This window comes from Thalassophryne amazonica, chromosome 17 (genome assembly GCF_902500255.1).
Source record: "Thalassophryne amazonica chromosome 17, fThaAma1.1, whole genome shotgun sequence".
Lineage (NCBI taxonomy): Eukaryota > Metazoa > Chordata > Actinopteri > Batrachoidiformes > Batrachoididae > Thalassophryne > Thalassophryne amazonica.
The window spans coordinates 30,676,104-30,702,750 of record NC_047119.1 but is presented as its reverse complement, the minus strand read 5'-3'; the positions used below and the strand labels follow the sequence as shown (position 1 = coordinate 30,702,750).

General features: G+C 45.0%; 1 protein-coding gene across 1 annotated transcript in view; it reads right to left on the bottom strand.

Moving 5' to 3' along the window:
* Nucleotides 1-26,647, bottom strand: part of LOC117529890 (synaptic vesicle 2-related protein-like) — a 48,870-nt gene that overhangs the window by 15,807 nt on the left and 6,416 nt on the right. The window contains 6 exon segments of the mRNA XM_034192785.1: nucleotides 3,208-3,332; nucleotides 3,424-3,495; nucleotides 3,594-3,692; nucleotides 3,770-3,855; nucleotides 6,147-6,268; nucleotides 6,379-6,485. Of these exon segments, the coding sequence (XP_034048676.1) occupies nucleotides 3,208-3,332; nucleotides 3,424-3,495; nucleotides 3,594-3,692; nucleotides 3,770-3,855; nucleotides 6,147-6,268; nucleotides 6,379-6,485 (611 nt within the window).

Sequence of the window (26,647 nt, the reverse complement as noted above, 5' to 3'; positions counted from 1 at the left end):
CCCCTTCAGCGGGGGCAGTGCAGTTTTAGCTGCAGCCCCCGTTCTTCCCTCCAAGCTGACGGCGGCGCATCTCAGAGTTGATGCATGACCTTCACCCACTTGCCTCAATTTGGATAACGAACTTCTTCAAACTTAGTGCACATAAACAATGTCAAATGTGTATGTGCTGTCTTTAATTATGATGTGTGCCATTATTACGGTAAACAAGTAATAACTGTGGACTAATTGCTGTTTGAGGTAACTGGAGTGTAAACACAATTTCTCCACTGTGAGATCAATAAAGTATATCTCATCTCATCTCATCACCTCCTCTCTCCTCCCTTCTCCTAGTTCCTGTTCTCGGCTCTGTGCGTCCCACCTGGCCCCGGCTCCAGTTCCATATACTCCAGGAATCCAGTTCTCTTTTAAGACTGGCTCAGGAACCTGCAGCTCCCTAATTTCCATGGCTATGAGCGGGCTGACTTTCCACTCTGCAGGCACCCCCAACGCAGCATTATTATTTTCTTATTTATTGTAAATAAATATTTTTTCATTCACACCCAGTTCTGTTCCTTGTTCCCAGCAGTTGAGTTCATCATATGTACCGGTCTGGTACTGTCTGGACCTCTCACCATAACAGCAAACTATTCCACAACATAATAGCTCTATTGCTGAAAATTATTCTTTATATTAATATATTTTCCTTTCAACTTCAAGACTCAGCCCATGGCCTCTAAGACCAGCATAGCTTCTCATTTCGTAGGAAATTTCAGTTAATATTTTCATGTCCATGTAAGATTTTGTACATTTCAGTTAAGTCACCTCTAGTGCATCTATCTTCTAAAGTAGTTAAACTGAGGCCGGCAAGTCTATCCATATAGGACATATGTTGCAACTCAGGTACCAACTTAGTGCAGGAAATCAACAAAAAAGTAATGATTCGATTAAAAAACAAAACAACAACAAAAAAACCATATCTCAAAATCACGACAGGAGACGCAACAGATTGGAGGGGGAACAACAGACACCCAAAAGCTGTCCGAATTGGACCAGCGCATCGGGCACTCTGAGGTAGGCTATAGGGAAAAATCTAAATCATTTTATATTTAATTTTCCCCCACCCTACCTTTTAGGAATACCATCGATTGAGTGTCTGTGTACAGACCTGGGCACCAAGGCAACAGTTCCGTCCCTGTGTTAAACTATTGGTACACTATAAAAACTGAAGTTCATCAGCCGCCTTGTGAATGTGACTTACTTCAACTGAATATGAGTTAAGTCACCTTAAAAATAAACTTCGTTTCAACTCACAGTTATTGAAGACAATGGAAAGTTCAGATTTTGAAAACATATAAACTTGAGTCCATTATCCTAAACTTGCCATTACAAACGTGGTAAATGAGAAGACATAAGTTCACTTAATGGGGCTATTATTCTTTACAGTGTACATTTTATTTAGTTTAATATAAAAAATACTCTGTAAATTACTCAAACGTAACATATAATAATGATCAGCGATATCACGGACCTATCACTGCAAAATTGTATTTTAATGACCTTCACACAAGCAGAGAATGCAACCAATGTGACAACATGTCGGCACTGAAATGTAAGAGTACTCCTGAGTGTTCATAGGATTTGTTCTTACCTAAGCACAAGTCCTGAATAGGAAACATTCTTGAATGCCACATTCTTTGTAAAAACTTCATAAGCAGGACTTAAAAACAAATTTGTTCTTAAGAACGGTTTGTGAATGAGGCCCAATGTGCATAAATGCAAACAGGTGAAGGTTTTATACAAAATTCTGTTTTGTACCTCTGTTTACACTGACATGACCTGGTTGACTTGGTGTTTCCTGTCTTTATCAGGGCTGTGAAATGAAAACTGAAATCCGAGGAAAATTTGCAGGGGGTCGAGCCGGGGTCTAGGGCCCATGGGGCCCCAGAAACCAAATTAATTTTATATCTAATGATACATTTTCAGCATCTCCTGGAAGAAAAAAAAATCTCAAAAGAAGTGCATATTTAAATGATCCTAGACTCAATCTTTCATTTGAACTGTCAATGATAATGTTGAAATAAGAGAATATGACATGGAAGTAGGGCTTGGAATGATGTTCCTTTTAATTGTAAACCAAATTATACATTAACTCAGAACAGTTAAACTACATGAAATTCATGAAGACTGAAAAGACTGTTACAGCATTTCAAAAACCACAGCTCAAGCTTGTAGAATATTTTGAAAATCAGGGTAAAATATCACTAACATATCTTATAGTAAAAAAGTCACGTGTGTAAATTCCTGTAAATCCAGTGTCTTTTGCCCATGAAAAAGTCTACATTAATAAAAACTCATTTACATTCTTGTGTAAATTCATGTAAATCCATTCAAAGCCACAATGTCTTTTTCCAATGAAAGAAAGTCTAGATTAATAATAAAAAAAGTCACATAATCTTATCTAAAATCCTGTTTGAACAGCACAATGTTTATTTTCCAGGGAGAGAGAAATTCTTACAGTGTTTCTCCTGTTTATCTTTCAGGTGTGTTCATGAAGCCAGCGATAATTCCACAGATTCTTGTCCTTGTCAAACTTTTTGAAACGGTCTTTCTCGCCATCTTCACTCTGTCTGATGTCGCTCCGTGACACAGACATGCTGCAAAATTCTTCTTTTAAAAACTTTAGAGCTCTAAAAGTTTGCAATGTCCACGTGCTACATTTAGCTTAAGTGTCTTGCAGGAGACACACAGCGTCGCTGCAGCAACCACAGTCCCGCTTTACGACAACTGTCGCAACAGCTACGCTGACACAGAGGACACAGATTTGTATCTGTAACACACAGATCAGTGTCCGCGGACTCAAAACTTGCACGGTGTCATTAAAAAAAGGAAAAGCTTTGCGATAGGAATTTTAAAAACTCAAGAGTTTACATGGCCCTTGACGTATGCGTTCGCATGTCCCTGTACTTCCGAGGTTAATTGCTCCATGTCCTTTCTAGCCATGGTTTCAATGTCTCCTGGTCCGCAGATTGTATTAGTTTCCACCCTGCTCTCTAGTGTTCCAGCTCTCAGTGTCTTTGTTGTGCTCTGCACTGAGGTTCTTGCTTGGATCCTTCAGATTCAACACTAAGAATAATGCATATTGTTGTCATTTTCAGAATGAATAATTTTTTTTTCCAGGAATTATTAAGAATTTATCATGTGTGATGTACAAGCAAACAGCGAACATACGACTGAGGAGTTCCACCGATTCCAAAGCCAACTAAACCTCGCAGGAACAATAGCCAGCCATACACTGGAGAGAAGGAAGTCAGCAGTCCGTAGTACAGAATCCAGCACATACTAAGTCTCAGACCCTGTTTAGCACAACAGAAAATATGTCACATATACAGACTACTGGGAAAAATAAAAAAGGGGATAAAGAAAAAGTATAGGTGTGAGACTCACATATTTTCTGCCATATTTATCTAATACTTGCCCCCATAAGGGTGCACTGATCCCCATTCCTAAAAACACCACCTGATGGAAAAGGAAAGATGTATCAATATCAGCATACACCACAAAAATCAGCGTGCAGTAAAATAACACTTTACTTTGAAGATAAACTGAGTCTTTACCGATGTTATGAGGGCCACCTGATAGGCAGGCAACTTCCACTCACAGTGTAGCTGTGGTCCAATGATGCTGAGGATCATCATCTCCATGGAATCTGCAATCTGCACAGACGAGCAATGAAATGGCAAAACACGCTTGAAACATGAAGATCAACATCATCACATTTTAGGACTCTTACCCAAGACAGCCCAGTAAGAAAAGACAGTTTCCAGTGGAACTTTCCAAAGCCAATGGCATCCAAGGCATCATCCACTGTGATGGCATCTGATGATGGACAAAGTATAATGTTAACTGACACAACTCCAATAGCACTTTATTGTAGGTGCTTTTCCACTACAGTAAGTAGTACAGTTGTATGCAAAAGTTTGGGCACCCCTGATAATTTCCATGATTTTTCTTTTTAGATCATTGGTTGTCTGGATCAGAAATTTCAGTTAAATATATCATATAGCAGACAAGCACAGTGATATTTAAGTGAAATGAAGTTTATAGGATTTACAGAAAGTGTGCAATAATTCTTTAACCAAAATTAGGCAGGTGCATAAATCTGGGCACCCCAACAGAAAAAAATACATCAATATTTAGTAGATCCTCCTTTTGCAGAAATAACAGCCTCTAAACACTTCCTATAGCTATGCTAGCTCAATGAGAGTCTGGATTCTGGTTGAAGGTATTGTGGACAATTCTTCTTCACAAAACATCTCAGGTTTGTTGGTTACCGAGCATGGACAGCCCACTTAAAATCACACCACAGATTTTCAATAATATTCAGGTCTGGGGGCTGAGATGGCCATTCCAGAATTTTGTTCCTCTGCATGAATGCCTTAGTAGATTTTGAGCAGTGTTTAGGGTCATTGTCTTGTTGAAAGATCCAGCCCCTGCACAACTTCAACTTTGTCAGTGATTCGTGAACATTGTTCTCAAGAATCTGCTGATATTGACTGGAATCCATGTAACCCTCAACTTTAACAAGATTCCCCGTACCTGCACTGGCCACACAGCATGATGGAACCACCTCTAAATTTTACTGTAGCAAGTGTTTTTCTTTGGAATGCTCTGTTCTTTTTCAGCCATGCATACCGCCCCTTGTTATGTCCAAATAACTCCATTTTAGTTTCATCAGTCCACAGCACCTTATTCCAAAATGAAGCTGGCTTGTTCAAATGTGCTTTGGCATACCTGAAGTGACTCTGTTTGTGGCATGTACGCAAAAAAGGCTTCCTCTGCATTACAGCATCATACAGCATCTGTTTGTGCAAAGTGTGCTGTATAGTTGAACGATGCACAGAGACACTATCTGCAGCAAGATCATGCTGTAGGTATTTGGAGCAGGTCTGTGGGTTGACTATGACTGTTCTCACTATCCTTCGCTTCAGCTTATCTGAGATATTTCTTGGCCTGACACTTCGGGCCTTAACAAGTAGTGTGGCTGTGGTCTTCCATTTCCTGACTATGTTCCTCACAGTGGAAACTGACAGCTGAAATCTCTGAGATAGCTTGTTGTATCCTTTCCCTAAACCATGATGTTGAACAATCTTTGTTTTCAAGTAATTTGAGAGTTGTTTAGAGGCTCCCATGTTGCTACTCATTACAAGAAATGCTAAGAGGGGAAACATTTGCAAATAGCCACCTAAAATACCCTTTCTCATGATTGGATTAAGCCGGGTAAGGAGGTCAAGGGTCAGTGAGCTTACCAAACCAATTTTGTTTTCCAATAATTAGTGCTACATGTATTCAAATCAATAAAATGACAAGGGTGCCCAAATTTATGCACCTGCTCAATTTTGTTAAAATAATTATTGCACACTTTCTGTAAATACTAGAAACTTCATTTCACTTCTCAAATATCAGTGTGTTCATCTGATATATGATATATTTAACTGAAAAGGAAAATCATGAAAATTATCAGGGGTGCCCAAGCGTTTGTATACAACTGTATCTGATCTTAAAACTTGTCCCATGCATTTCCACCGTCGTGGTTAATACTTTTTGTGGGCCCAGGTCTGAGGGATTGGCAAATGCATGGAACTATACAGTGGTTGGTCAGACTCTACCTTTTAAAAAGGGTGTCCTTGTTAATTGGTATGGCAATTAAAGTTTATCCAACAGAACTCAGAGCTCTTCTTTTTTAGAGGTAGAACCCCACAGACCAAACGTACAAGATGCAGTGGAACAAAAAACCTCAACAACGCTGCATCTCTTTTGTTACCTTGGACCAGGGGTGACAAAGCCTGCTCCTGCATGTTTTACAACTGTCCCTACTCATTTAATCATACAATTGCAGGTGCATAGCACACCAGATGCAAATATTTTTGTTGAAAGGCAAATTTGCTATTTAATTTAAAGAAACCCAAAATAAATTAAAACCTGAGTACCGAATTCTTGTTGTTTCTTACTTGTTGTACAGTTCAAAGAAATCGTAGCAAGTCCATTGTTGCCATAACATTAATGTCAACAGTGAGTGTATCTAAACTTCTAATTTTCATGGTAAAGCCACCTTGATTGTGTTTTCTTTGTGTATCAAATTGTGGAGACTGTATGCGCGTTGCTCAAACCTTGAGTTTTTGTTATTTCTGGACTTCTTTGATCAATTCTGGTCCCGAAATTTACCCCTACAGTGTAGATCTCATTGTCTGTGCACTGGTCCTCATCTTTCTGACCTGCAAAACCCTCCACACTAGGAAACAGAAGAGGTTTTAGAATTACAGTAAAAATAATGCAACATGTTCCATTTAATCTCCACCAAAAGTCTGAAAAAGTATTAGAAAAATAATTTTATTGTTTCACCTCCTTTCAGGATTTTTCCATCTCTTGTACGAGACCGTAGTTGGTTTTCTCCAGGTATCCATGTCACTGTGAGGAGGAAATTCCAGCAGAGCTCTGCTACGGTCGACCTGGAAAACCTGCTCGGTCAGTTATATCGGGTTTCACACAACCAATTAGAAAACACCTCCAGCTAAAGAAAGGTGGAGTCATGCAAATGTAATACTTCCAGTGTGGCTGCACAGATGTTTTGTCAACTTTGAGGGTGAAGCGTCTCCCTGTCGTGAGGATGACAATTTAGGTTATGTTATGGAGTTCATTTTGAACAAAAGGAAAACTTGTGCACGTTTTATTATTTTGAGAGCACGTTATAGTCATTCATGGGCTCAATTAAAGGTAAACATGCGCACAAATGATCATGGCCAGAAAAAAAACTATCACTTTAAGTAACGTCTCCCAGGTTCCGTAGACAGTCAAGTTTAGCCATCTTTGAACTTGTACAAAGTCTGTGTCCCAAGAATGTTCCCTATAAATTTGAAGACTCTGTCAGTAATGGGACTGGACTTATGCTGGGCACAGACAGACAGATGGACGGATGGACGGACACAAAGCCTTCTCATTACCCAGCGGCCATATTTGATGGCCTCGGGTAAAAATGATGCCAATCCACATTTATGATAAAATTGATAATATGACCACATTTTATTGAGCTTTTGCATAAAGCTCAATAAAAGCTCAACAAACATAAGAGTTACTGAGGAATAAAGTAACATGATCTCATTCAAAAAATTCCTGTAATTATTGAGTGTTTCATAAAATAACTACAGCAGAATGACTTCAATCTTCATTGCAAAAATGTAAAGGAGGAATAAAATCAAGTGTCATAGTCTAAAGCTGTCAGCAGGTTGTGCTCCGATTCTACTTAAAAAAAAAAAAAAAAAAAAAAAAAATAGGTGAAAACACCACCAGGTTGTTAGAGAAAGTAATTCAGGCAAGATGCTGAAGTCTGTGAAAGCAGAGATAAATGCTGCGTTCACAGAATTTAACCATGTCAACATGCTCAATTAAAAAAAACAAAAAAACAAAAAACAACAATACTGCATGAGCCAAAGCAACTTCCTTTGTGTAAACCAAACAAACAAACAGACTGCATTTATGGTCAAAGAGCTTTGCAAGGATGACTCAAATTCACCCCACATCAATGTGAGGGTACTGCCATGTAAGGCACTCAGTACACACCAGGTCCAATTTAGGAATTAAGGACCTTGCCCAAAGTCCCCTGCATGATAATTAATACATTTTTAATGTCCTATGTCCAAACATTTGACTGGTACTGTATGGCCATCAAATATTTAATTTTGACATGTGAGTGACTCATTTTGCTGCTAAATGTACATCTGTTAAATGCCTGCCTGCACAGGCATGAGCACTGTGGATGGAAACAGAGAAGGTTGATGACCACAGGCAACATGAAAAGGGGAAAGACCAGAGGATGCAGAAGGTAGGCTGTTATGAGCAAGTTGTATCCAAGGCACTTGAGATGACCATGAGGCAGGATGCTGGGAGGCGAGAATCCGGAATGCTTTTTCAAGTTCCTGGTTTAGGCGTTCTGTCTGACCACTGGCTTGTGGATGGTAGCCCAAGGTTAAGCTGGCAATGACCCAGAGGAGGCGGCAGAACTCCCTCCAGAACAAATTGAGGACCACGATCAGAGACGATATCTTGGGGTATAATCTTCATTCGGTGAGATTATACCGGACAGCGGCATGCATTATTTTCATTCTTCGATGTTTTAAAGGATGTGTCGCACCAAAATCATAACATTTCGGGATTTCCCCTGGATCCTGGTTTTAACTTTGTATTTACCAGTGTCATGTGTTAGTTTCTCCACCAGATGGCGACCTCAGTTTTGTTTCACACCTGGATCAGATGAGTGACTGATTTCTGATAGACTATGTAAACCTGGACTTTGTGTTCTTTAATTGCCAGATTCTTCCAAGAGCCAAGACAGATACTTGCATGTTGCATGTCCTTTGCTGTCTGTTGCCTTGCTTTCCTCGTTTTGCCTCGGCAGCTTCCGAAGCCTCGTCTATGATCCAGACAGATACCAGGAGGACCATACCTGATTGCCGCCTTGTGACCTTGACTGTGTCTTTCAGCTGTGCGCTCAAGACGCCGAAGCTTAAGCTCAGGTAACGCTGGCCTCCCGCGCTAATTCCCGCATTAGAGCGAACTGTCTTTTCCTGGTGTTCCAGACGATTCCAGTATAGGGCTCACCACCAGACCTAAACCCTGGCACTAACTACCTGCACCGCAATGTCACTTTGGGAACTCCTCGGCTCCCAGTGTGGAGCGCGTCTCGACTAAACGCCAGTTAAGTTCTCCTTCGTCTCAGTGGGATCCCGTTCTCACTTGTTCCTGTTTGTGACTGTGTTAGGATAAAGAACTATTCCAAGAACTTTGTTTAAGAACTGCAAGAACTCTGATAACAAGCAAATGAAGAACCCAACCCAGCTGTATAAAGTCCTGCTTAATTGGCGCTGCGCTTCAACATGCAGCACTTGACCTCTGACCTTTAGATACAACTTATGGACTGTGAACAATTGCTGAACAGTGAACTGTTTTTCTTAAGATAACTTTATTTCATGAACTCTGAAACCCTTTTATGAACGGTGACTGTTTTGAGGCTCCAGTGTTATGATTCACTCATTCACTCACCCTGTGTGTCTTTATTCCCCATAGTTCTTGGTTTCGGAGGCGAGTGTTCCACCTGGTCCTGGTCCTTGAACCCTTAGTTGACATTCTCCTTCAAGACTGGCTTGGAATCCTGCAGCACCCGGATTTTCACCGCTACGAACGGGCTGACTCTTACCTCAGCAGGCCACCTTTATGTCATTGTTTAGTGTTAATAAATCTCCTTTCGTTCATATTCTGTCCTGTTTCTTGCTCCCTTGCTTTTAAGTCCATCGCCAAGTACCAGTCCAGTCCCGTCTGGACCCCTAACCATAACAGGGAGTCCAGTTACAAAATCCAAGGTGATGTGACCAGGGGCGAGTAGGATCAGGCAATGGCATTAACGAGCCGTGCAGGCAGGCTGTTAGATGTCTTGTGAATAGCACACATTTGCCAAGCATTTACATATTGAAGAAAATGTGGAGTGATATTTACGTTAAAAAATGTTGGGAAAGTGTTTTCATTCAGAAATTCCAAGTAAATTTTTATAAGGGGAATTCATAAGTAAATTTTACTTGCATATATTTGTTTTTCTAAAAGAATAACTCAAGTAACATTTAGCAATCATCAATATAATTAAATGAATTTTACTCTCTCTTTATTTTCTACTCACAAGACTGTACTACATTACATTATAAATCTTACCTAAAAATTAATGGCCTAACAAAACAAAACAACAACAACAACAAAAAAAAACACCGGTGTGCTGTGGTGGCTACTATTTCGCTGTAACACGTTACTAAGCTGATTTACAACACAAAACTGTCAGAATAACTGGGAGAATAAATATAAGAGTAAAGATGATTGTATAATCAGAGCAGTAAGTTGATCAGTCCGCGTGAATGCCGCACATTGACACCTCATGTGCAGTTCTTTCCATCAGGTGCTGCCGTTGATCCATGACCTGAATTCTGCCTTCCAGAACAGGTGTCCTGCGCACTCTGATGGCAATGTTTTGGCCTCGTGTCTATGCTTATGATCGTGGATCAGCAGCAGCACCTGGTGGAAATAACTGCATGAGGAGTCAATGTGCGGCGTTCACATGGCCTGATAAATTTACTACTCTGATTATATACACAATCTTATATATATACAATCATCTTTACACTTAGATTTATTCCCCCTCTTGACAGTTTTGTGTTATAAATCAGTATATATGGCTTAGTAATGTAATACAGCGAAATAGCAGCCACCACGCAACACAAGCGTTTTTTTCAGGCATCCTGCGCACTCCTGCGTTATTTTTGACTCCTGTGTGTCCTGCGCCTTTCAGTCCAGCCGAGTGAAAGCAAACTCAGCTTCCAGCATGATTCAAACCAAAGCCAGCAATGGTGGTCTCAACAAGTCCATTAAAAGCAATGACTGAAGAGAGACACATTTGTTTGAGGCAACACGGCTTTAGCAGATGTGTTTACATGGTGACTAAAAACGGTGGGTTGGCTGAGAGCTGCTCTGCCCAGTGACATGTTCAGTCACACTGACTACACACATGGACAAAAGCAAACTGGTCTCACACATTTCACAGTTGTAGCTACTGTACAGACAGTATTAAGTACAAAACTAAATGAAAAGCTGAATATGGAGGCAAGAGGTGGGTTTGGGCATGCATGAAGTACAGTCAGTTGTCCAGTTCTGGATCACTTTTTTGAAAGTCCCGCTATACGGAGCCATAATGCAACTGAATATCCTTTATTGGGTATTGTTGTATTGGGTATTTGGATGTTATCTAGCTGAAGAAGTCAGGATGGGGTAGCCCTTGTACTTAAAGTGTGAAGCCACATTATGTGTGGTGCAAATATTTGTCGGAAATGGATCACTTTGCCCGGTTCTGGATCACGCCACTCTGTGCCACTTTGGGGGCATTCCTGACATCTGGCTGGAATGATTCTAATGCAGAATGATACACACTGTGCCCAAGTAAGAAGAGGTCACGCATGGACCATGTGCAATCGCCAGCTGGAGAACAATGCCTGACGGCAGCTCTGCTCACAAAGTTCTCTCATGATTCTGTCATGTTAGATAGAAAGGCCATTATCTCCTGAAAATATTGTATTCCGACATTTTTCCATTGCAAGAAATAGATTTGTGTGTTCAGGCAGCCTGTAAAAACAATGTTGTGGAGACATTCCACGTGCGCGGCCATTCACGTTGGTGGTAACATAGCGTTCTGTGACACAAACAGCAGCATCAGCACATATTAGGATCCAAAATCTGACAGACTCTGAAAAAGTTAGGAGTTTCGGGGTGAAGTGGATCACCTCCTGTCTGTACATCCTCTGTAAATACGAGCCACTTCTTCGACTGAAAGCTCAGACGCTTTGTTATTGGACATAGTAGCATTTTTTCACTCTGTCAGCCATCAGGATGTTTCTGCTTTTTCTAAAATGTACATTACATGCCGAGAAAGGCAGAGTAAGACATTTTACGGAAATGCACCTGCTGACTCGCCGAGTGAGAGGAATAATTTGCAATAAAATACATCAGCGACCACTAATTATTAGTGCATGTGCACGGATAGACTTACAATCATGAATACTTTGATGGTGTGTTGATAACTGGGATGTTAAATATTATGTGACATGTCCTTGTTTTATACTTTTTTAAATCGAAAGGATAATCTTTGGGGTTATTTTTCAATACCATTTCTCCATTCTTCTTGCAAGATGGAAAGCATAAGTGCTTTTTAGTCTGTGTAAACTGTCATTCTACAAATAATGAATGTTTATGTTTATTTATAAACAACATAAAAGGGACTTACTGTACATTTTGGTGTTCCACTGCTGCTGAAGTACAAACTGTAACGTGTAGTCCAGTGATGCTGTGCACTGACTTTGAACTTCCATAAAAAAAAGACTTTTTGTAGTTCCTCAGTCCAGCCAGAAATCACATCAGTGTTTCATGTGAACAGGTCTTCATGCATCCAGACAGCTTAGAGCGGAGTAGATTTTGTGTGTGTGTGTGTATGTTACAAGAATTAGCAGCGTCAGTTAGGTCAATCAAATCATCGTGTCATTGTCCCCGCGCGCACGCGCGCACACACAACCGCGTTGGTCGACTGTGTACGTCCTAAGTGCAGTGAAAAAAAAAAAATCACATCAGAAATTAGTCCAGCTTTTCTTTTCAATTTCCTGCCAACAGCCTCTAGACAGCACACTGGATTTTTGTGTGTGTGTGTGTGTGCACACACGCATTTGTGGACGTGCTTGTGTGCACAAGCACGTGTGGACGCACGTGGTACCAAACATATGGAACCAAATTTGCACTCTAAATGGAACCAAGCTGCACTCTAAATGCAAAACACAAATGGGATGAATTAATTGATATCATGTGGCATACAAAGCACCAATCAAATGACAAGGATCCACTCAGCCGTTATATAAAAGCACTTATTTTATTTTTTTTCGGGGGAGGGGGACTGTAACTATTGTTCTTTATTTAGACAAGATAGAGGAGTGTCAAAATCTGAATCACGAGGACAAGGTGAGAATTTAACACATTGAAGTGAATGCCCCCAGCCTGGTGATATTGTGACTGTTGAGAAAGTGAATGCACTGACCCACATTAGGGGGCGTAAATGAGCGGTCAATAGGATACGAATAAATCACAATTTATCATGCAAAGGTGCAAACAAGGTTTCAAATATGCAAAGTCCAGTTTAGTAATAAATGGTGACACGTGGGCAGGCCCGAGGGTAGGAGACGCCTATCCAGAGAAGAGCCGGGACCCATGTAGTCCCACCGCCAGCCGGAGGTCCGCAATCCACCAGAACCGCCAAGACCTGAAAACCCAGGTGGCCACCGTTCAAGGCTGTCGGACCAGTACTCCTGGCAGGAGCAAAAACAGATTAACGTGGGTGTGTGTACACCCAGCAAACAGTCAGCAAACAGAGTAATCCTCCTGCAGGAAAAATCCAATAACTCCTAGAGTGCAGAGGAAAACTTGAAAACGTGCAGTGTCAGTTGTTATACTTAGTAAATAAGAAGTGAGGAGTGGAGACGCCAGCTCCTCCAAACTTCCAACAAACCCAGCTACAAGCTGCAAGTATACAAATCACAACTGCAAAGACTTCAGTAACAATGAATGTGCGTATGGCACAAAAGGCTGAGTTGTTTACCTGTGAGGTAAGCTGATAACTCGGCAGAGTTATGGTGTCTCTCCCAGACTTTTATGGTGTGGATGATGATGATGAAAAACAGCGGACAGCCTAACGGTGCGCACCTGGTGGTGCCAAAAGAGGCCAACAGGCCAGTGCACCCTCTTCAGGGCAAAAAGGTGCCCGCATGGCAGGGCACCATCTGGTGGTGGGCCAGCAGTACCTCCTCTTCAGCGGCCCACACAACAGGACCCCCCCCTCAACGGGCGCCTCCTGGCGCCCGCCCCGGCTTGTCTGGGTGGTCCCGGTAGAAATCTGCCAGGAGGGCAGGATCTAGAATGAAACTCCTCTTCACCCAGGAGCGCTCTTCTGGGCCATACCCCTCCCAGTCTACCAGATATTGATACCTCCAGCCCCTCCGACGAACATCCAGGAGTTTCTTGACCGTCCAGGCCGGTTCTCCATCGATGATCCGGGCAGGAGGTGGCGCCGGTCCAGGGGAACAGAGGTCCGATGTGTGATAGGGCTTGATTCGAGACACATGAAAGACTGGGTGAATCCGCAGAGAGGCTGGGAGTCGAAGCTTCACCGCGGCTGGGCTGATCACTTTGATGATCTTGAACGGTCCGATGAAACAGTCGGTCAGTTTCGGTGAGTCCGTCTGAAGAGGAATGTTTTTTGTGGACAGCCAAACCTCCTGCCCGGGCTGGTATGTTGGGGCCGGGGCTCGTCGGTGGTCCGCATGGTCCTTAGCCCGCGTCTGGGCCTTTAGGAGAGCAGAGTGGGCTTTCTTCCACACCCGACGGCATCTCCTGAGGTGGGCCTGGACTGAGGGCACCTCGACCTCTCCCTCGACAGCTGGAGAAGAGTGGTGGTTGATATCCCAAGCAGACTTCGAACGGGGAGAGGCCAGTTAAGGATGACACCTGACTATTGTGTGCATACTCAATCCAGGCCAGATGTTGACTCCAGGCCGTTGGGTGTGTAGATGTTACGCATCTTAAAGTAGACCTGCATTGAAATAAATGCAGTCAGATCTTTGGACCAAAAAATGACTTATATTTACACATAAGATCCTTCTGAATGTAGTAAAGTAAATCTGCAAGCCCAGATCTGTCATTCAACTGAGAAATCTTAATTTAAAAATGACAAATTTACAGCTAAAATTTAGCCTTCCACAAAACTGTCATCACATCTGGGACACTGCCGAGACGTCAGAGAGAAGACCCTATCCCAGCATGCATTGCGCAAGCCAACTGTAATTTGTGGATTTACGTCAGTTTGCATCTGCACCTTTTTATTGTCTTATACGGAAGGATCTACTTTTTTTAAAACTTCATATTGTCCTGCGGCATGTTTGGTGAGTACACATTTCTTTTATTTGTGTTTGAAAATTATTTTGGGGGACTTTTCCATACGCCCGTTTGATTGAGTGGTGTCGCATTGAAAATCTATTGTCTTTCGCCTCCGGTGTTACCGTCGCAGGGTACGGAGGCGGGATCCGCAAAGAATTCAAGTCATTAAAAAGATATAAACCTCTCTCAGTGGCCACGGAGCTTTGCAGCTCTGATTACCGAGACGTGCGGCACTGTGGAAAGTCTGTCCTTGCAGCAACAGGTGTTACCGGCCGCTTACATCAAAACAGCGAGCGTAGTCTCTGGACTTTTGCCAAGTTGGCTGCACCTCCATTCAGTAGACAGAGAGGTGATGCGGCTGCACAGCAGACACAGGTGATGTGAGTGGCCCGCTTTGGTGGTTACCGAGCCCGCAGACTTAGTAAGCGCAGCAGAGGCAGAGAGAAGAACGGCGCCCGCTGTCGATGTCGCTGATCTGAGTATGCAGAGCTGTATCTCACATTCATTGCTGCTTACTTTTGGATGCTGAAACCAAGATGTGTATAACAGTAACATTATTAACAGATAAAATCAATTTCAATGCGGGATCGGACTGAAGGCGCGAGCGCTCCGTCTTCTGTCGAACGTCACTGCAATGTCCCGAATGTACAAACAGTTTTCACTGAGGGCCAAATTTTAGCTGCAAATTTGTCATTTTTAAACGAAGATTTCTCCGCTGAATTACAAATTTGGGCTTGCAGATTTACTTTACTGCATTCATAAGGGTCTTATAAATACATATCAGCTATTTCTTTCTGAGATCTGACCATATTTATTTCAATGCAGGTCTACTTTAAGGCTTGTTCAAGGTCTCGATTGGCCCGCTCTGCTTGACCGTTGGTTTGATGGTGATACCCGGATGACAGGCTCACCGTGGCCCCCAGCTCCCTACAGAAACTCCTCCAGACCTGCGAGGAGAACTGAGGACCACGGTCTGACACTATGTCCGTCGGGATACCATGCAGACGCACGACGTGGTAGACCAGGAGGTCTGCAGTCTCCTGGGCCGTTGGGAGCTTCGGGAGGGCCACGAAGTGGGCCGCCTTCGAGAACCGGTCCACTATCGTCAGGATGACAGTCTTCCCCTGGGACGAAGGGAGGCCCGTGACGAAGTCCAGTCCAATATGCGACCAGGGGCAACGAGGCACAGGCAGTGGCTGGAGAAGCCCTTTCTCCGGCTGATGGGATGCCTTGCCCCTGGCGCAGGTGGTGCAAGCCTTGATGTAGTCCTTTGTGTTGGCTTTGACTGACGGCCACCAAACCGCTGCGAACCACTGCCACGGTCCTTCGCACCCCTGGATGGCAGGAGAGCTTGGAACCATGACAGAAGTCCAACACGGCAGTCCGAGCGTCTGGTGGCACGTACAGTCTGTTGGGTGGTCCACCTCCCGGATCCGGGTGTCGGGTCAGGGCCTCCCTGACGACTCCCTCCACGTCCCACGTGAGGGTTGCGACGATAGTGGATTCCGGCAAGATGGTGTCAGGTGGGTCCAACAGCCTAGCTTTAATTTCCTCTTCGTGCACCCGGGACAGAGCGTCTGACCTGACATTCTTGGTCCCGGGGCGGTAGGTGATCTTGAAATTAAAGCGACCAAAAAACAATTACCACCGGGCTTGCCTGGGGTTCAGCCGCTTAGCGGTCTGAATGTATTTCAGGTTCCGGTGGACAGTAAGAACCACAAATGACACCACAGCTCCCTCTAACAGATGTCTCCATTCCTCAAGGGCCTCTTTTCACAGCCAGGAGTTCCTGATTGCCAACGTCATAGTTCCGTTTGGCGGGGGTTAACCTGCGGGAGAAGTAAGCACAAGGGTGGAGAGCACTATTGGACTCCCTGCTCTGGGACAACACGGCTCCTATCCCTGAGTCAGAGGCATCCACTTCAACTATGAACTGGCGGCTAGGATCGGGCTGCACCAGAACTGGCGCAGTTGAGAACCGGTGTTTTAATTCCCTAAACGCGGCTTCGCACCGATCCGACCAGGTGAAGGGGACTTTGGTGGAGGTCAGGGCTGTGAGGGGGCTAACTACCTGACTGTAGCCCTTAATAAATCTCCTGTAAAAATTGGTGAACCCTAGGAACTGTTGAAGCTTCCTACGGTTTACCGGTTGGGGCCAATCTCTCACCGCAGCTACCTACGATGGAACTCGCACTTCTCGGCCTTCACAAGCAGCCGGTTCTCCAATAACCGCTGAAGGACCTGATGGACATGCCTAACATGAGTCTCAGAGTCCTGGAAGAAGATGAGAATATCGTCTAGGTATACGAAGACGAATCGGTGCAGGAAATCCCGCAGAACATCGTTAACCAAAGCCTGGAACATCGCAGGGGCATTGGTGAGGCCGAACAGCATGACCAGGTACTCAAAGTGCCCTAAGGGGGTGTTAAATGCTGTCTTCCATTCGTCTCCCTTCCTTATCTGAACTAGATGGTAGGCATTCCTAAGATCCAGTTTAGTGAAAATTTTGGCTCCATGCAGGGGCTTGAACACTGAATCCAAAAGAGGTAATGGGTATTGGTTGTGAACCGTAATCTCATTCAGCCCTCTATAGTCAATGCATGGACGGAGACCGCCGTCCTTCTTGCCCACAAAAAAGAAACCTGCACCTAACGGGAATGAAGAATTCTGGATTAGCCTGGCAGCTAAAGAGTCCCGGATGTAGGTTTCCATTGATTCGCGCTCAGGACGTGAGAGGTTGTACAGCTGCTGGACGGATACTCAGCGCCTGGAACCAAATCAATGGCACAATCATACGATCGATGTGGGGCAGGGTGAGAGCCAGATCCTTGCTGAAGACGTCAGCAAGGTCATGATACTCAGCCGGCACCTCCGTAAGATTGGAGGGGACTCTGACCTCCTCTTTCACTTCATCGCCAGGTGGCACCAAGGATGCCAGGTGGCACATAATCTCCTCCCTGGGATTACCAGAGATGACCAAGGTTAAAGGCCATGGCTGATGTGTGATTTCTGGCAGTAGGGTGCCATCTAGTGCCCGCACCCTCAATGGCGAAGGAACGGTCACCAGAGGGAGCCCTATGGCCTTAGCCCACCTACTATTCAGTAGGTTCCCTTCCGATCCTGTGTCAATCAGTGCTGGAGTGGTAAGGGTTAAATCCCCACTGAGGATTGTGACTGGGAGTCGTGCGCATTTGCGTGGAACGCCCGTGTGGTTTGTATGGCTCACCCTTAGCCCAGTCTCTAAGGGTGAGCTTTGGAGTTTTAACCGCTTGGGGCAGTTCTTCTGCACATGCTCACTCGAGCCGCAGTAAAAGCACTCTCCACAAGCCAGCCTCCTTTGTCTTTCCTTCACTTTAACTTTAGCCCTGCTCGTGTCCATAGCTTCGTCAACAGGGGGAGCTGGTGCAGCGCGGAGAGCCCTGGCTTTGGAGCGGGGAGAGGACAGCACTAATTCAGATCTGGATGGGAGAGGGACAGCACACACCCGGCCACACCCTTTGTCTCGCTCCCCAAGGCGGCGCGGAGTGAGACTGAATTCCAACCGGCCCTCGCTGCCGCAATGCGGAAGTCGATTGCGTAATCAGCTGCACTCTGTCGTCCCTGTCTCATTGACAGCAGCATATTTGAAGCAGACTCGCCTCTATTGGGATTATCGAACACCTGTCGAAACTCCCTATGAACCCAGTGTAAATCGAGAGGATCCGTGAATCTTGTTCCCAGAGCGCTGTAGCCCAGGCGCGTGCCTCGCCCCAAAGCAAATTAATCACATAAGCCACCCGGCTGTGCTCCGACGCGTACATAACGGGCCGTTGTGAAAAAACGAGTGCGCACTGCATCAAAAAGTCCGCGCACGTTTCAACACAACCACCGTACGGTTCCGGGGGACTAATGTAAGGTTTGGGCGATGAGGGGGGAGACCTCTGAACAACTGCTGGATTAATTCTGTTAGGCGACAGATCAACTGGAGGGGGAGTGGCTGCAGCCATGCCTGATGCGCTCGTGTCTACCTGCGCGGTGAGAGCCTCCATCCTACGGCTGAGGTGAGCATTCTGCTCAGTTAATAAATCCAAACGAGCAGTGAGGTTAGACAAAATATGCTGCAGCTCACCCAGCGGTCCTCCCGGTAGATCCTGCGCACCTTGCACTTCCATTGATTGTTCTTCAGGTGGTAAATGCCCCCCGGAGTCCATGATGTGGCCGAGTTATCATGTTGAGAAAGTGAATGCACGGACCCACGTTAGGGGGCGTAAATGAGCAGTCAATAGGATACGAATAAATCACAATTTATTATGCAAAGGTGTAAACAAGGTTTCAAATATGCAAAGTCCAATTTAGTAATAAATGGTGACACGTGGGCAGGCCCGAGGGTAGGAGACGCCCATCCAGATCAGAGCCAGGACCCACGTAGTCCCACCACCAGCCGGAGGTCCGCAATCCAACAGAACCGCCAAGACCTGAAACCCCAGGTGGCCACCGTTCAAGGCTGTCAGACCAGTACTGCTGGCAGGAGCAAAAACAGATTAACATGGGTGTGTGTACACCCAGCAAATGGTCAGCAAACACAGTAATCCTCCTGCGGGAAAAATCCAATAACTCCCAGAGTGCAGAGGAAAACTTGAAAACGTGCAGTGTCAATTGTTATACTTAGTAAATAAGAAGTGAGGAGTGGAGACGCCAGCTCCTCCAAACTTCCAACAAACCCAGCTACAAGCTGCAAGTATACAAATCACAACTGCAAAGACTTCAGTAACAATGAATGTGCGTATGACACAAAAGGCTTAGTTGGTTTACCTGTGAGGTAAGCTGATAACTCGGCAGAGTTATGGTGTCTCTCCTAGGCTTTTATGGTCAATCAATCAATTCAATCAATCAATTTTTTTATATAGCGCCAAATCACAACAAACAGTTGCCCCAAGGGGCTTTATATTGTAAGGCAAGGCCATACAATAATTATGTAAAACCCCAACGGTCAAAACGACCCCCTGTGAGCAAGCACTTGGCTACAGTGGGAAGGAAAAACTCCCTTTTAACAGGAAGAAACCTCCAGCAGAACCAGGCTCAGGGAGGGGCAGTCTTCTGCTGGGACTGGTTGGGGCTGAGGGAGAGAACCAGGAAAAAGACATGCTGTGGAGGGGAGCAGAGATCGATCACTAATGATTAAATGCAGAGTGGTGCATACAGAGCAAAAAGAGAAAGAAACAGTGCAAGAGAAAGAAACAGTGCAATGTGTGGATGATGATGATGAAAAACAGCTGACAGCCTACCGGTGCGCACCTGGTGGTGCCAAAAGAGGCCAACAGGCCAGTGCGCCCTCTTCAGGGCAAAAGGTGCCCGCATGGCAGGGCACCATCTGGTGGTGGGCCAGCAGTACCTCCTCTTCAGCGGCCCAAACAACGACTTGGGTATCCAAACTTTTCAAATTAAAAATTATGCACCAAATGTGTAAAAAAGTCTGGAACCTCTCACATTTTCGATTGTCTTTCTGTACATTTTTTTTCTTTCAAATAAGTTTATTGCACATCTCCTAACCTGAATACAGTGTGTCAATGAAACATAAACATTTTAGATTAATTTCACAAATCAACAATTCAGCACAGAGTCAGGCCAGAAACAGCAGTACAAGATTGCATTTTTGTCTTAGGGCTTCAGGACACAAGTTTGGATGGGACCCTGAGTGGAAGCATTGCGCACCGCTTTGCATGATAGTTGCCAACAGCACTGCTATACTAAAAATTTCTGAGGAGAACCCTGAATCCTACTAAAATATGGTCATCCTACCCCAGCTATTACTGGGTGCTTGGAGTTGTCAAGTAGAGTGTATTAAGTCTGCACAGCTGCTGCACACTGTTCTTAGGGTGATAAAGTTGAATGCACAATTGGTGTGATTATGCTACTCTGCTTATTAAGATAAAATCTCTCCTGATGCACTTTGAGCAGTGAAAATAATGTGGGTCCATTAAAAAAAACCTCACTGGGGGACAGGACGCCAGTCTGTCACATGGCAGAGAAGTGACTATGATGTTAAAATAAAGACACAACGTTCAGCACCTTGAGTATAAATTGAATGACGTTCACCTGTTGTTTGGCTGGTATAGGTGGCTGTAAAGCAGAAGTCATTGAAGGTTTATTGCCAGTCCAGATGTAGAGATGCTGCTTTGGTCAGGGGCAGAGAAAAGGAGCAGAACCTAAACAAGCATTTTTTTTGATTGTGGGAGGAAACCGGAGTGCCCAGAGGAAACTCACGCACACACGGGGAGAACATGCAAACTCCACACAGAAAGGGCAGGAAACGATCCCACGACCTTCTTTCTGTGAGACACCATGCCGCCTGTTACAATACTAACCTATAAAGCCTATCGTGCGCCTGTTTTGTGGAATGATCTCCCTGCAGAGATAAAACAGTCAGATTCGGTAGAGACATTCAAGTCCAGACTGAAGACACACATCTATTGTCCCACCCGTATGGCTACTGGCATAGTATGGAACCATGCTTCCTATCCCTTTAACTCATCTTATTAGCAACGGAACAGGGCGTGGCCTCACTTGATCTAAATTTTGGGTCTGTTCGCGTCGCACCCCGCTGTTACGGCTGTAGCCCCGTCTCCTCCCGTGCAGCTGGCTCCGATGCCTGTTGTAGCAGCCCCGGTGGTATTTAGTTTGCACTTTTGTTATAACCTGCTGTCGTTTACAGCAGTGTGAATGGGTTTTTACTCTGTTACCACGGGGATTTTCTTATTTGGCACTTTGGCTCCCTCTGTTGGTGACAGAGTCACATTACCGTCCAGGTTCAAAGGATGGAAAACACAATGTTTTTCCATTCTTTGCACTTGACGATGTAGGCCAATGTTAGTTTCTTTTATTGGTCTATTATCTGTTTCTTGTTTTAGTATGTGGTGTTTTTATCAGGGGTTAATTTGTTGTTTTTGTGGGTTTAAAGCACTGTCTGTGGTCTGGTGGAGTTGAAAATGCAGGCTGTCTGGAGCATAGTTTGACCCAGGTGACTTTATGTTTGTCTGTTGGTCTTTCTTTTTTTATTTCTTTTGGTTTCACCTCCCAGGGTTTGATGGGACGGTCTGGGGGGTGATGGGGGGGGGGGGGGGTAATTGGGTTGTTTTTTTTTTTGTTTTTGTTGTTCCCTCTCTTCTCCTCTGGCTCCAGCCGTGTGAGCCGTACGTTGTCGGCGTTGCTGGAGTGGTGCAGTTTGGTTATGCTGGGCGTTTCCCAGATGACCTCTGCACCCGGGGGGGGGGGGGGGGGGGGGTGTTAGGGTATTTTTTATTAATTTCCTGTCTTCTCCTCCAGCACCAGCCGTTTGAGCTGTACGTTGTCAGCATTGCTGGGGTGGTGCAGTTCGGTTATGCTGGGCATTTCCCAGGTAACCTCTGCACCCGGGTGGGGGGGGGTTTAGGGGTGTTTTTTGTTACTTCCCTGTTCCACCTCTGGCTTCAGCGCGCCTTTGAGCCGTACGCCATCGGCGTAGCTGAGGTTTGGGGCAGTGGAATATACCCGCAGCTGGTGGCTGGTTTAAAAGTTGGAGGGGTGGCGCCGTCTTGTGCCGTACGCCATTACCGCTGTTCCACTCCTTCCAGCCATGGTCCCTGGAGGGGGGTGTTTTTCCTGGCCCAGGTTTGTGTGGTTGCTGGGAGGCTTCCCGTGAGGGTGGGGTACTGTTGTGGGCTGGGGTGTTTGGCTGGCTTTGTTTTTGTTTTCTGTTTCTCCCACCAGGTGGTATGCATTCAGGACTGAGTGGCTGAGCATTAGGACCTCACCCTGAACACCTGAGGCTTGTTTTCACGTGCAGGTCATCAGGACTCACAGCTGTGGTGTATCTGTCTTGATCAGAGATTGCTGCATTTAAACCTTGAATGCACAGTGTGTGATTGCCAGAGACTCGACCTTGTGAGCAGACGTGTGAGATCAACGTCAGGAGAACAATCTCACCATTACGGACGCAGAGACCACTCCAGGTTTGACGCCACAGTCTGTGAAGGAGGATTGGGTGAGGTCTTGCACACTTCCTGAGGTAATTTAGTTTTGGTGACTTTTATGAAGTAATGACAGTGGATTTGGTGTCCCTCACACCTTGTGTTAGTGAGCTGTCACGTTATGCTAAGTGTCTAATCAGCTTCTGCTGCAGTGGAGATTTGAACTGAGTTGTTCCGTGCCTGCAGGGTGAGAAGCTGATATATATTTAAGCCAGGAAGTGTTTGCTGATTGTGTGCACCTTTGAGCTGTGTCTCTCTGTGTGGAGAGTGTTGGACTGCCCTCATATTTTCTTGCTTCACAGACTCGGTTTGTCGCGGCCACCTGGGGGGTGTCGGCGGGGTCCCTGGGTCCGAACTGCTGTGGCTCCGGACCGTTTGCGCTGCTGAGAGCGCGCCGTGTTTCCAGCTCACCAGACCGCGGGCTTTTTAGTTGTTTATCACTTCACTCACCTTCATTAAAATGTGTTATCCTTTGAACCGTGCTCTGCTTATTTTATGCTGGGTCCTGTCAAACGCTGGGTCAGTGCTCCGACCGCGTCCGACACATAACAGTAACACCTAGGTGTCAGTTTGTGGGGCTGTGGGTGTTAAGATGCCCTGACACTTGTACGATTTTGATTCGCGCACTTGCATCGTCATGATCTCCACCTGCTGTGTTCCTAGCTGGATGCTGCACTTTGTTCCACTGGCTGTCACGTGTTGTGTGCTAGATGCTGTGTATATAAAATAATTATTTCACAACGGATTAATCATTCAACTTCAAGTTGGTTGTTGAAAACGGCTCTAATCGCTTCCGGAATCACAGAGGACCACTCCAGCAGCAGCTTTTCTCTCGTACGTGCGCTGAGCGAGGTGGAGAAAGCATTTGGAGCTGTCTAAAAAGGTAATTGTCATGTTTATATTGTAATGTGTCATGTCAAAAATTTTCATTTTTGCCTGCCTAAAACTTTTGCTTTTGCATCCAAACTCTATTCATTGTCTTTATGTAATGTTGCAGTTTTGCAGCTGCACTGATAAAACTCAGTCTCTCCTCCAAGGCTGAAAACTGTGATAACATTCATTGTTCAGTGAGAGTTTTCATGGGAAACTAAGTTTCATTTACTGGCAAATGTGTCTGTGATTGTTTGCAGCAACCCTGCCTTTCTCTGAATGTACAACAGATCTCCTTCAGAAATGCTGTGCGCACACACACACACACTCATTCAAAATCCTGCTGTTCTGATTTTTGACTTTACATGTGTCTTTGAGGCTCGAATTAAAGCCTGTTATTTTAATCTGCCAATTCCTTGACTTCATTTCCACACACACTTTGACTTAAAATCATTTTTGCCTCCACAATTTGGTGTCAAGAAGTGGGATGCTCCCTGGCCCGTCAGACCAAATCAGGTGGATGGCCAAACAGACCTGGTAGGTAGGGGTCTGCTTCGTTTTTTCTCTCACCACCACCCTACCTGCTGAGGTCAAAGGTCAAAGTCCGCGAGGTGAAGACTGGTGTTCTGTTTATCGTGGACCCCAGCCACTCCAACAGCCACAGCCTCACTACAGGAAAACTGGCTGCTTTCTGTCAAGCCTGGAGGCCGACAGGTGAAGAACTGACCAGCCTCTTTAAGACACTCGTTCCAGTCCAACAATATCTGAAATCCAGGCTGTGATTGAACGACAAGCAGCACAAAGACTGAGAGTGGAGACAGTGACGTGGGATAACACCAGTCAGTATGAAATGCACATCAAAGCCAAATGTCCAGCCACAGTGGACATGGCAGCGATCCTGCAAACAGAAGCCTGGTGAGACTGTAACAGACCTTTTCGTCCGGCGGGAAAAAGAGTGCACTGCACACAGTGGACATGTGAGACCTAACAGAGCTTACGATGCAGATGGAGAGACACCATCTGAACCTGTCCTAAAGTCCTGTCTGGTCCCTAACCTGAGGTCAGAAGTCCGTCAGGGAGTCAAACAAACCCTGACTGGAGCACTGGCTGTCAACCAAGTGAAAGAAATCCTGGAACATGCACATCATGCTGAAACAAGAGAGGTGAGGAAAGCCACCAAGAGGAGAGGCAATGATCACCGGACAATGGTGAATGCCCTTGAAATGTCTGCTGCTGCACTCACCATGATGTCTGTCAAAAGTTGTCAACGTGGCCGACAGAACTTTGATCGGAGGCCAACCAACAGCCTCCAACCCAGAGACACTGAAGATCCAGATGGCTGTTTTATCTGTGGGACGTTTGACCGCTGGTCCACTGAAGTGCCCCTAATGCCGTCCAGTGCACAACGCGAACGTGGAGGCTTCTCTCGTGGACGGTGGCAAAATATTTGACTGTTTCACATTTGATGTGTTACTCCGCATTGCTGTGCAGATGTCAACGATGACGCTGTCACCTGAGACCGACAGGAACTAGTGCAGCGACCATGATCCCGAATTGCATGGATTTAATGGATTTAAATGATTGATTGATGGATTTACCGTGGCTTTAACTCAGTGCAGCTGATGAGATGGAGAAATCTGTGGGTCTGCTCACAGAATTTCCAGTTTGGCATGACAATGCTGCAGCTACGGTAAGCTTTGAGGAGCCAACCACACCCTTTCACAACGATTCGCCGACCAAATTACTTCCAGAAAAATAAAACCGTGCAAACGATGGAATCGGATTAGAATGGGTATAGCCCTGTTGTGTCTGATTTGCGGACGTTCATGCTGGACTACGGTCGCAAATAGCTGTTTTACCGGCTCCGTGAACACGTCGCCGGTAAAACTTATTTTTAAAACTCAATTTGCGACTGTAAAATCCAGCATGAACATCTGCAAATCATCAGACACAACAGGGTTATTCCCTGATTGCAAGCTTACAAGCATGGCGACCATCAACCTCTCCAGTGAAATGTCATTCAACCTGGTCGGGGCATATCCACCTCCTGGGCTGCCCGGAAAGGTGTGCCACTGACATCTGTACTGCAGCAACCTGGGTTTCCTCCTGTACGTTCGCCCACTTCTATACAGTTACTGTGGCTGCTCCTCACACTGTGGTGACAGCTGTATTATCGGCTTCTTTGACCTCCAACTGAGGTTTGGTAAGTGCACACTCCTCGTGACCTTGTTAGTATGAGGTCATCACCTTGTTGGTATGTTGTCATGCTAAGCACCGCCCTCTGGCAGTCAGGAAGAATCAAATAGAACAACAGTTATGTATGTAATTACGGTTCTATGAATTCCCGATGACCGCCAGAGTTGGTTGTCAGTCGGGTTCTACGCGATAGATTCCAAAAAGGAATGAATTCCAGGTGACGTGCGCTCATATACTGTCGCGGATGTCACCCAGGTCACAGCCACTAATGTGACTTTGTTGGTATAAGACTCGACCTCTGTGCATGGAATAATCAAGGTGCTAAGCAACGCCCTCTTGCGGTCATCCGGAATTCATAGAACCATAGTTACATACGTAACTCATTTTATTTTACTGATATATAGCTGACTCTGTTCTAACCAGAAATGATTTTTTTCAGAACTCCTTATATTAGCATACTTGGACAAATACAATAAAAATAAAATATTAGAATATGTCAATATGATATAATGCACACTTGTCTCGTGAGAAAAAGCTCCCAGGTTCAAGACTGTGTGAAGCCTGTTTTTCTTACACAGTTGGAGCTGTTAGAAAAAACAGATCAACCTGTGGGTCCCATGCCAAAACTCCTGTGGTGGCCCTGAGCAAAATGGGGGCACGACCACAAGATGTTGCTGAATGGGGGAGATAGTTAAAAAAATGTTGCACCATAAAATTTACAAGTTGTTCGGTGAAAGTATTTACTCCATGAGCCAGTCATCAATTTTGACCTAATCAGTAACACTTAAGGTGACGAAACAACACTAATCCAGCCTCAGTGTACCATGGCCTACCCAAAAATATATGGTAGCCATCCCAGGGTGGCAGCCGTAGCCAGGTAGAGGTCAATGACGAATTACACAGAGGTCAAAATTAAAAAATGCTGCAATCATAAAGGTATAGTTTGGACTATCTATGATTGAATGTTTTGGAGTTATGTAAAAAAAATGATGCAATAATTTGCATCACTTCTTACCAAAATTGGAGCAACTTTAACTTTTGACCCTTGTATGAACTGAAAC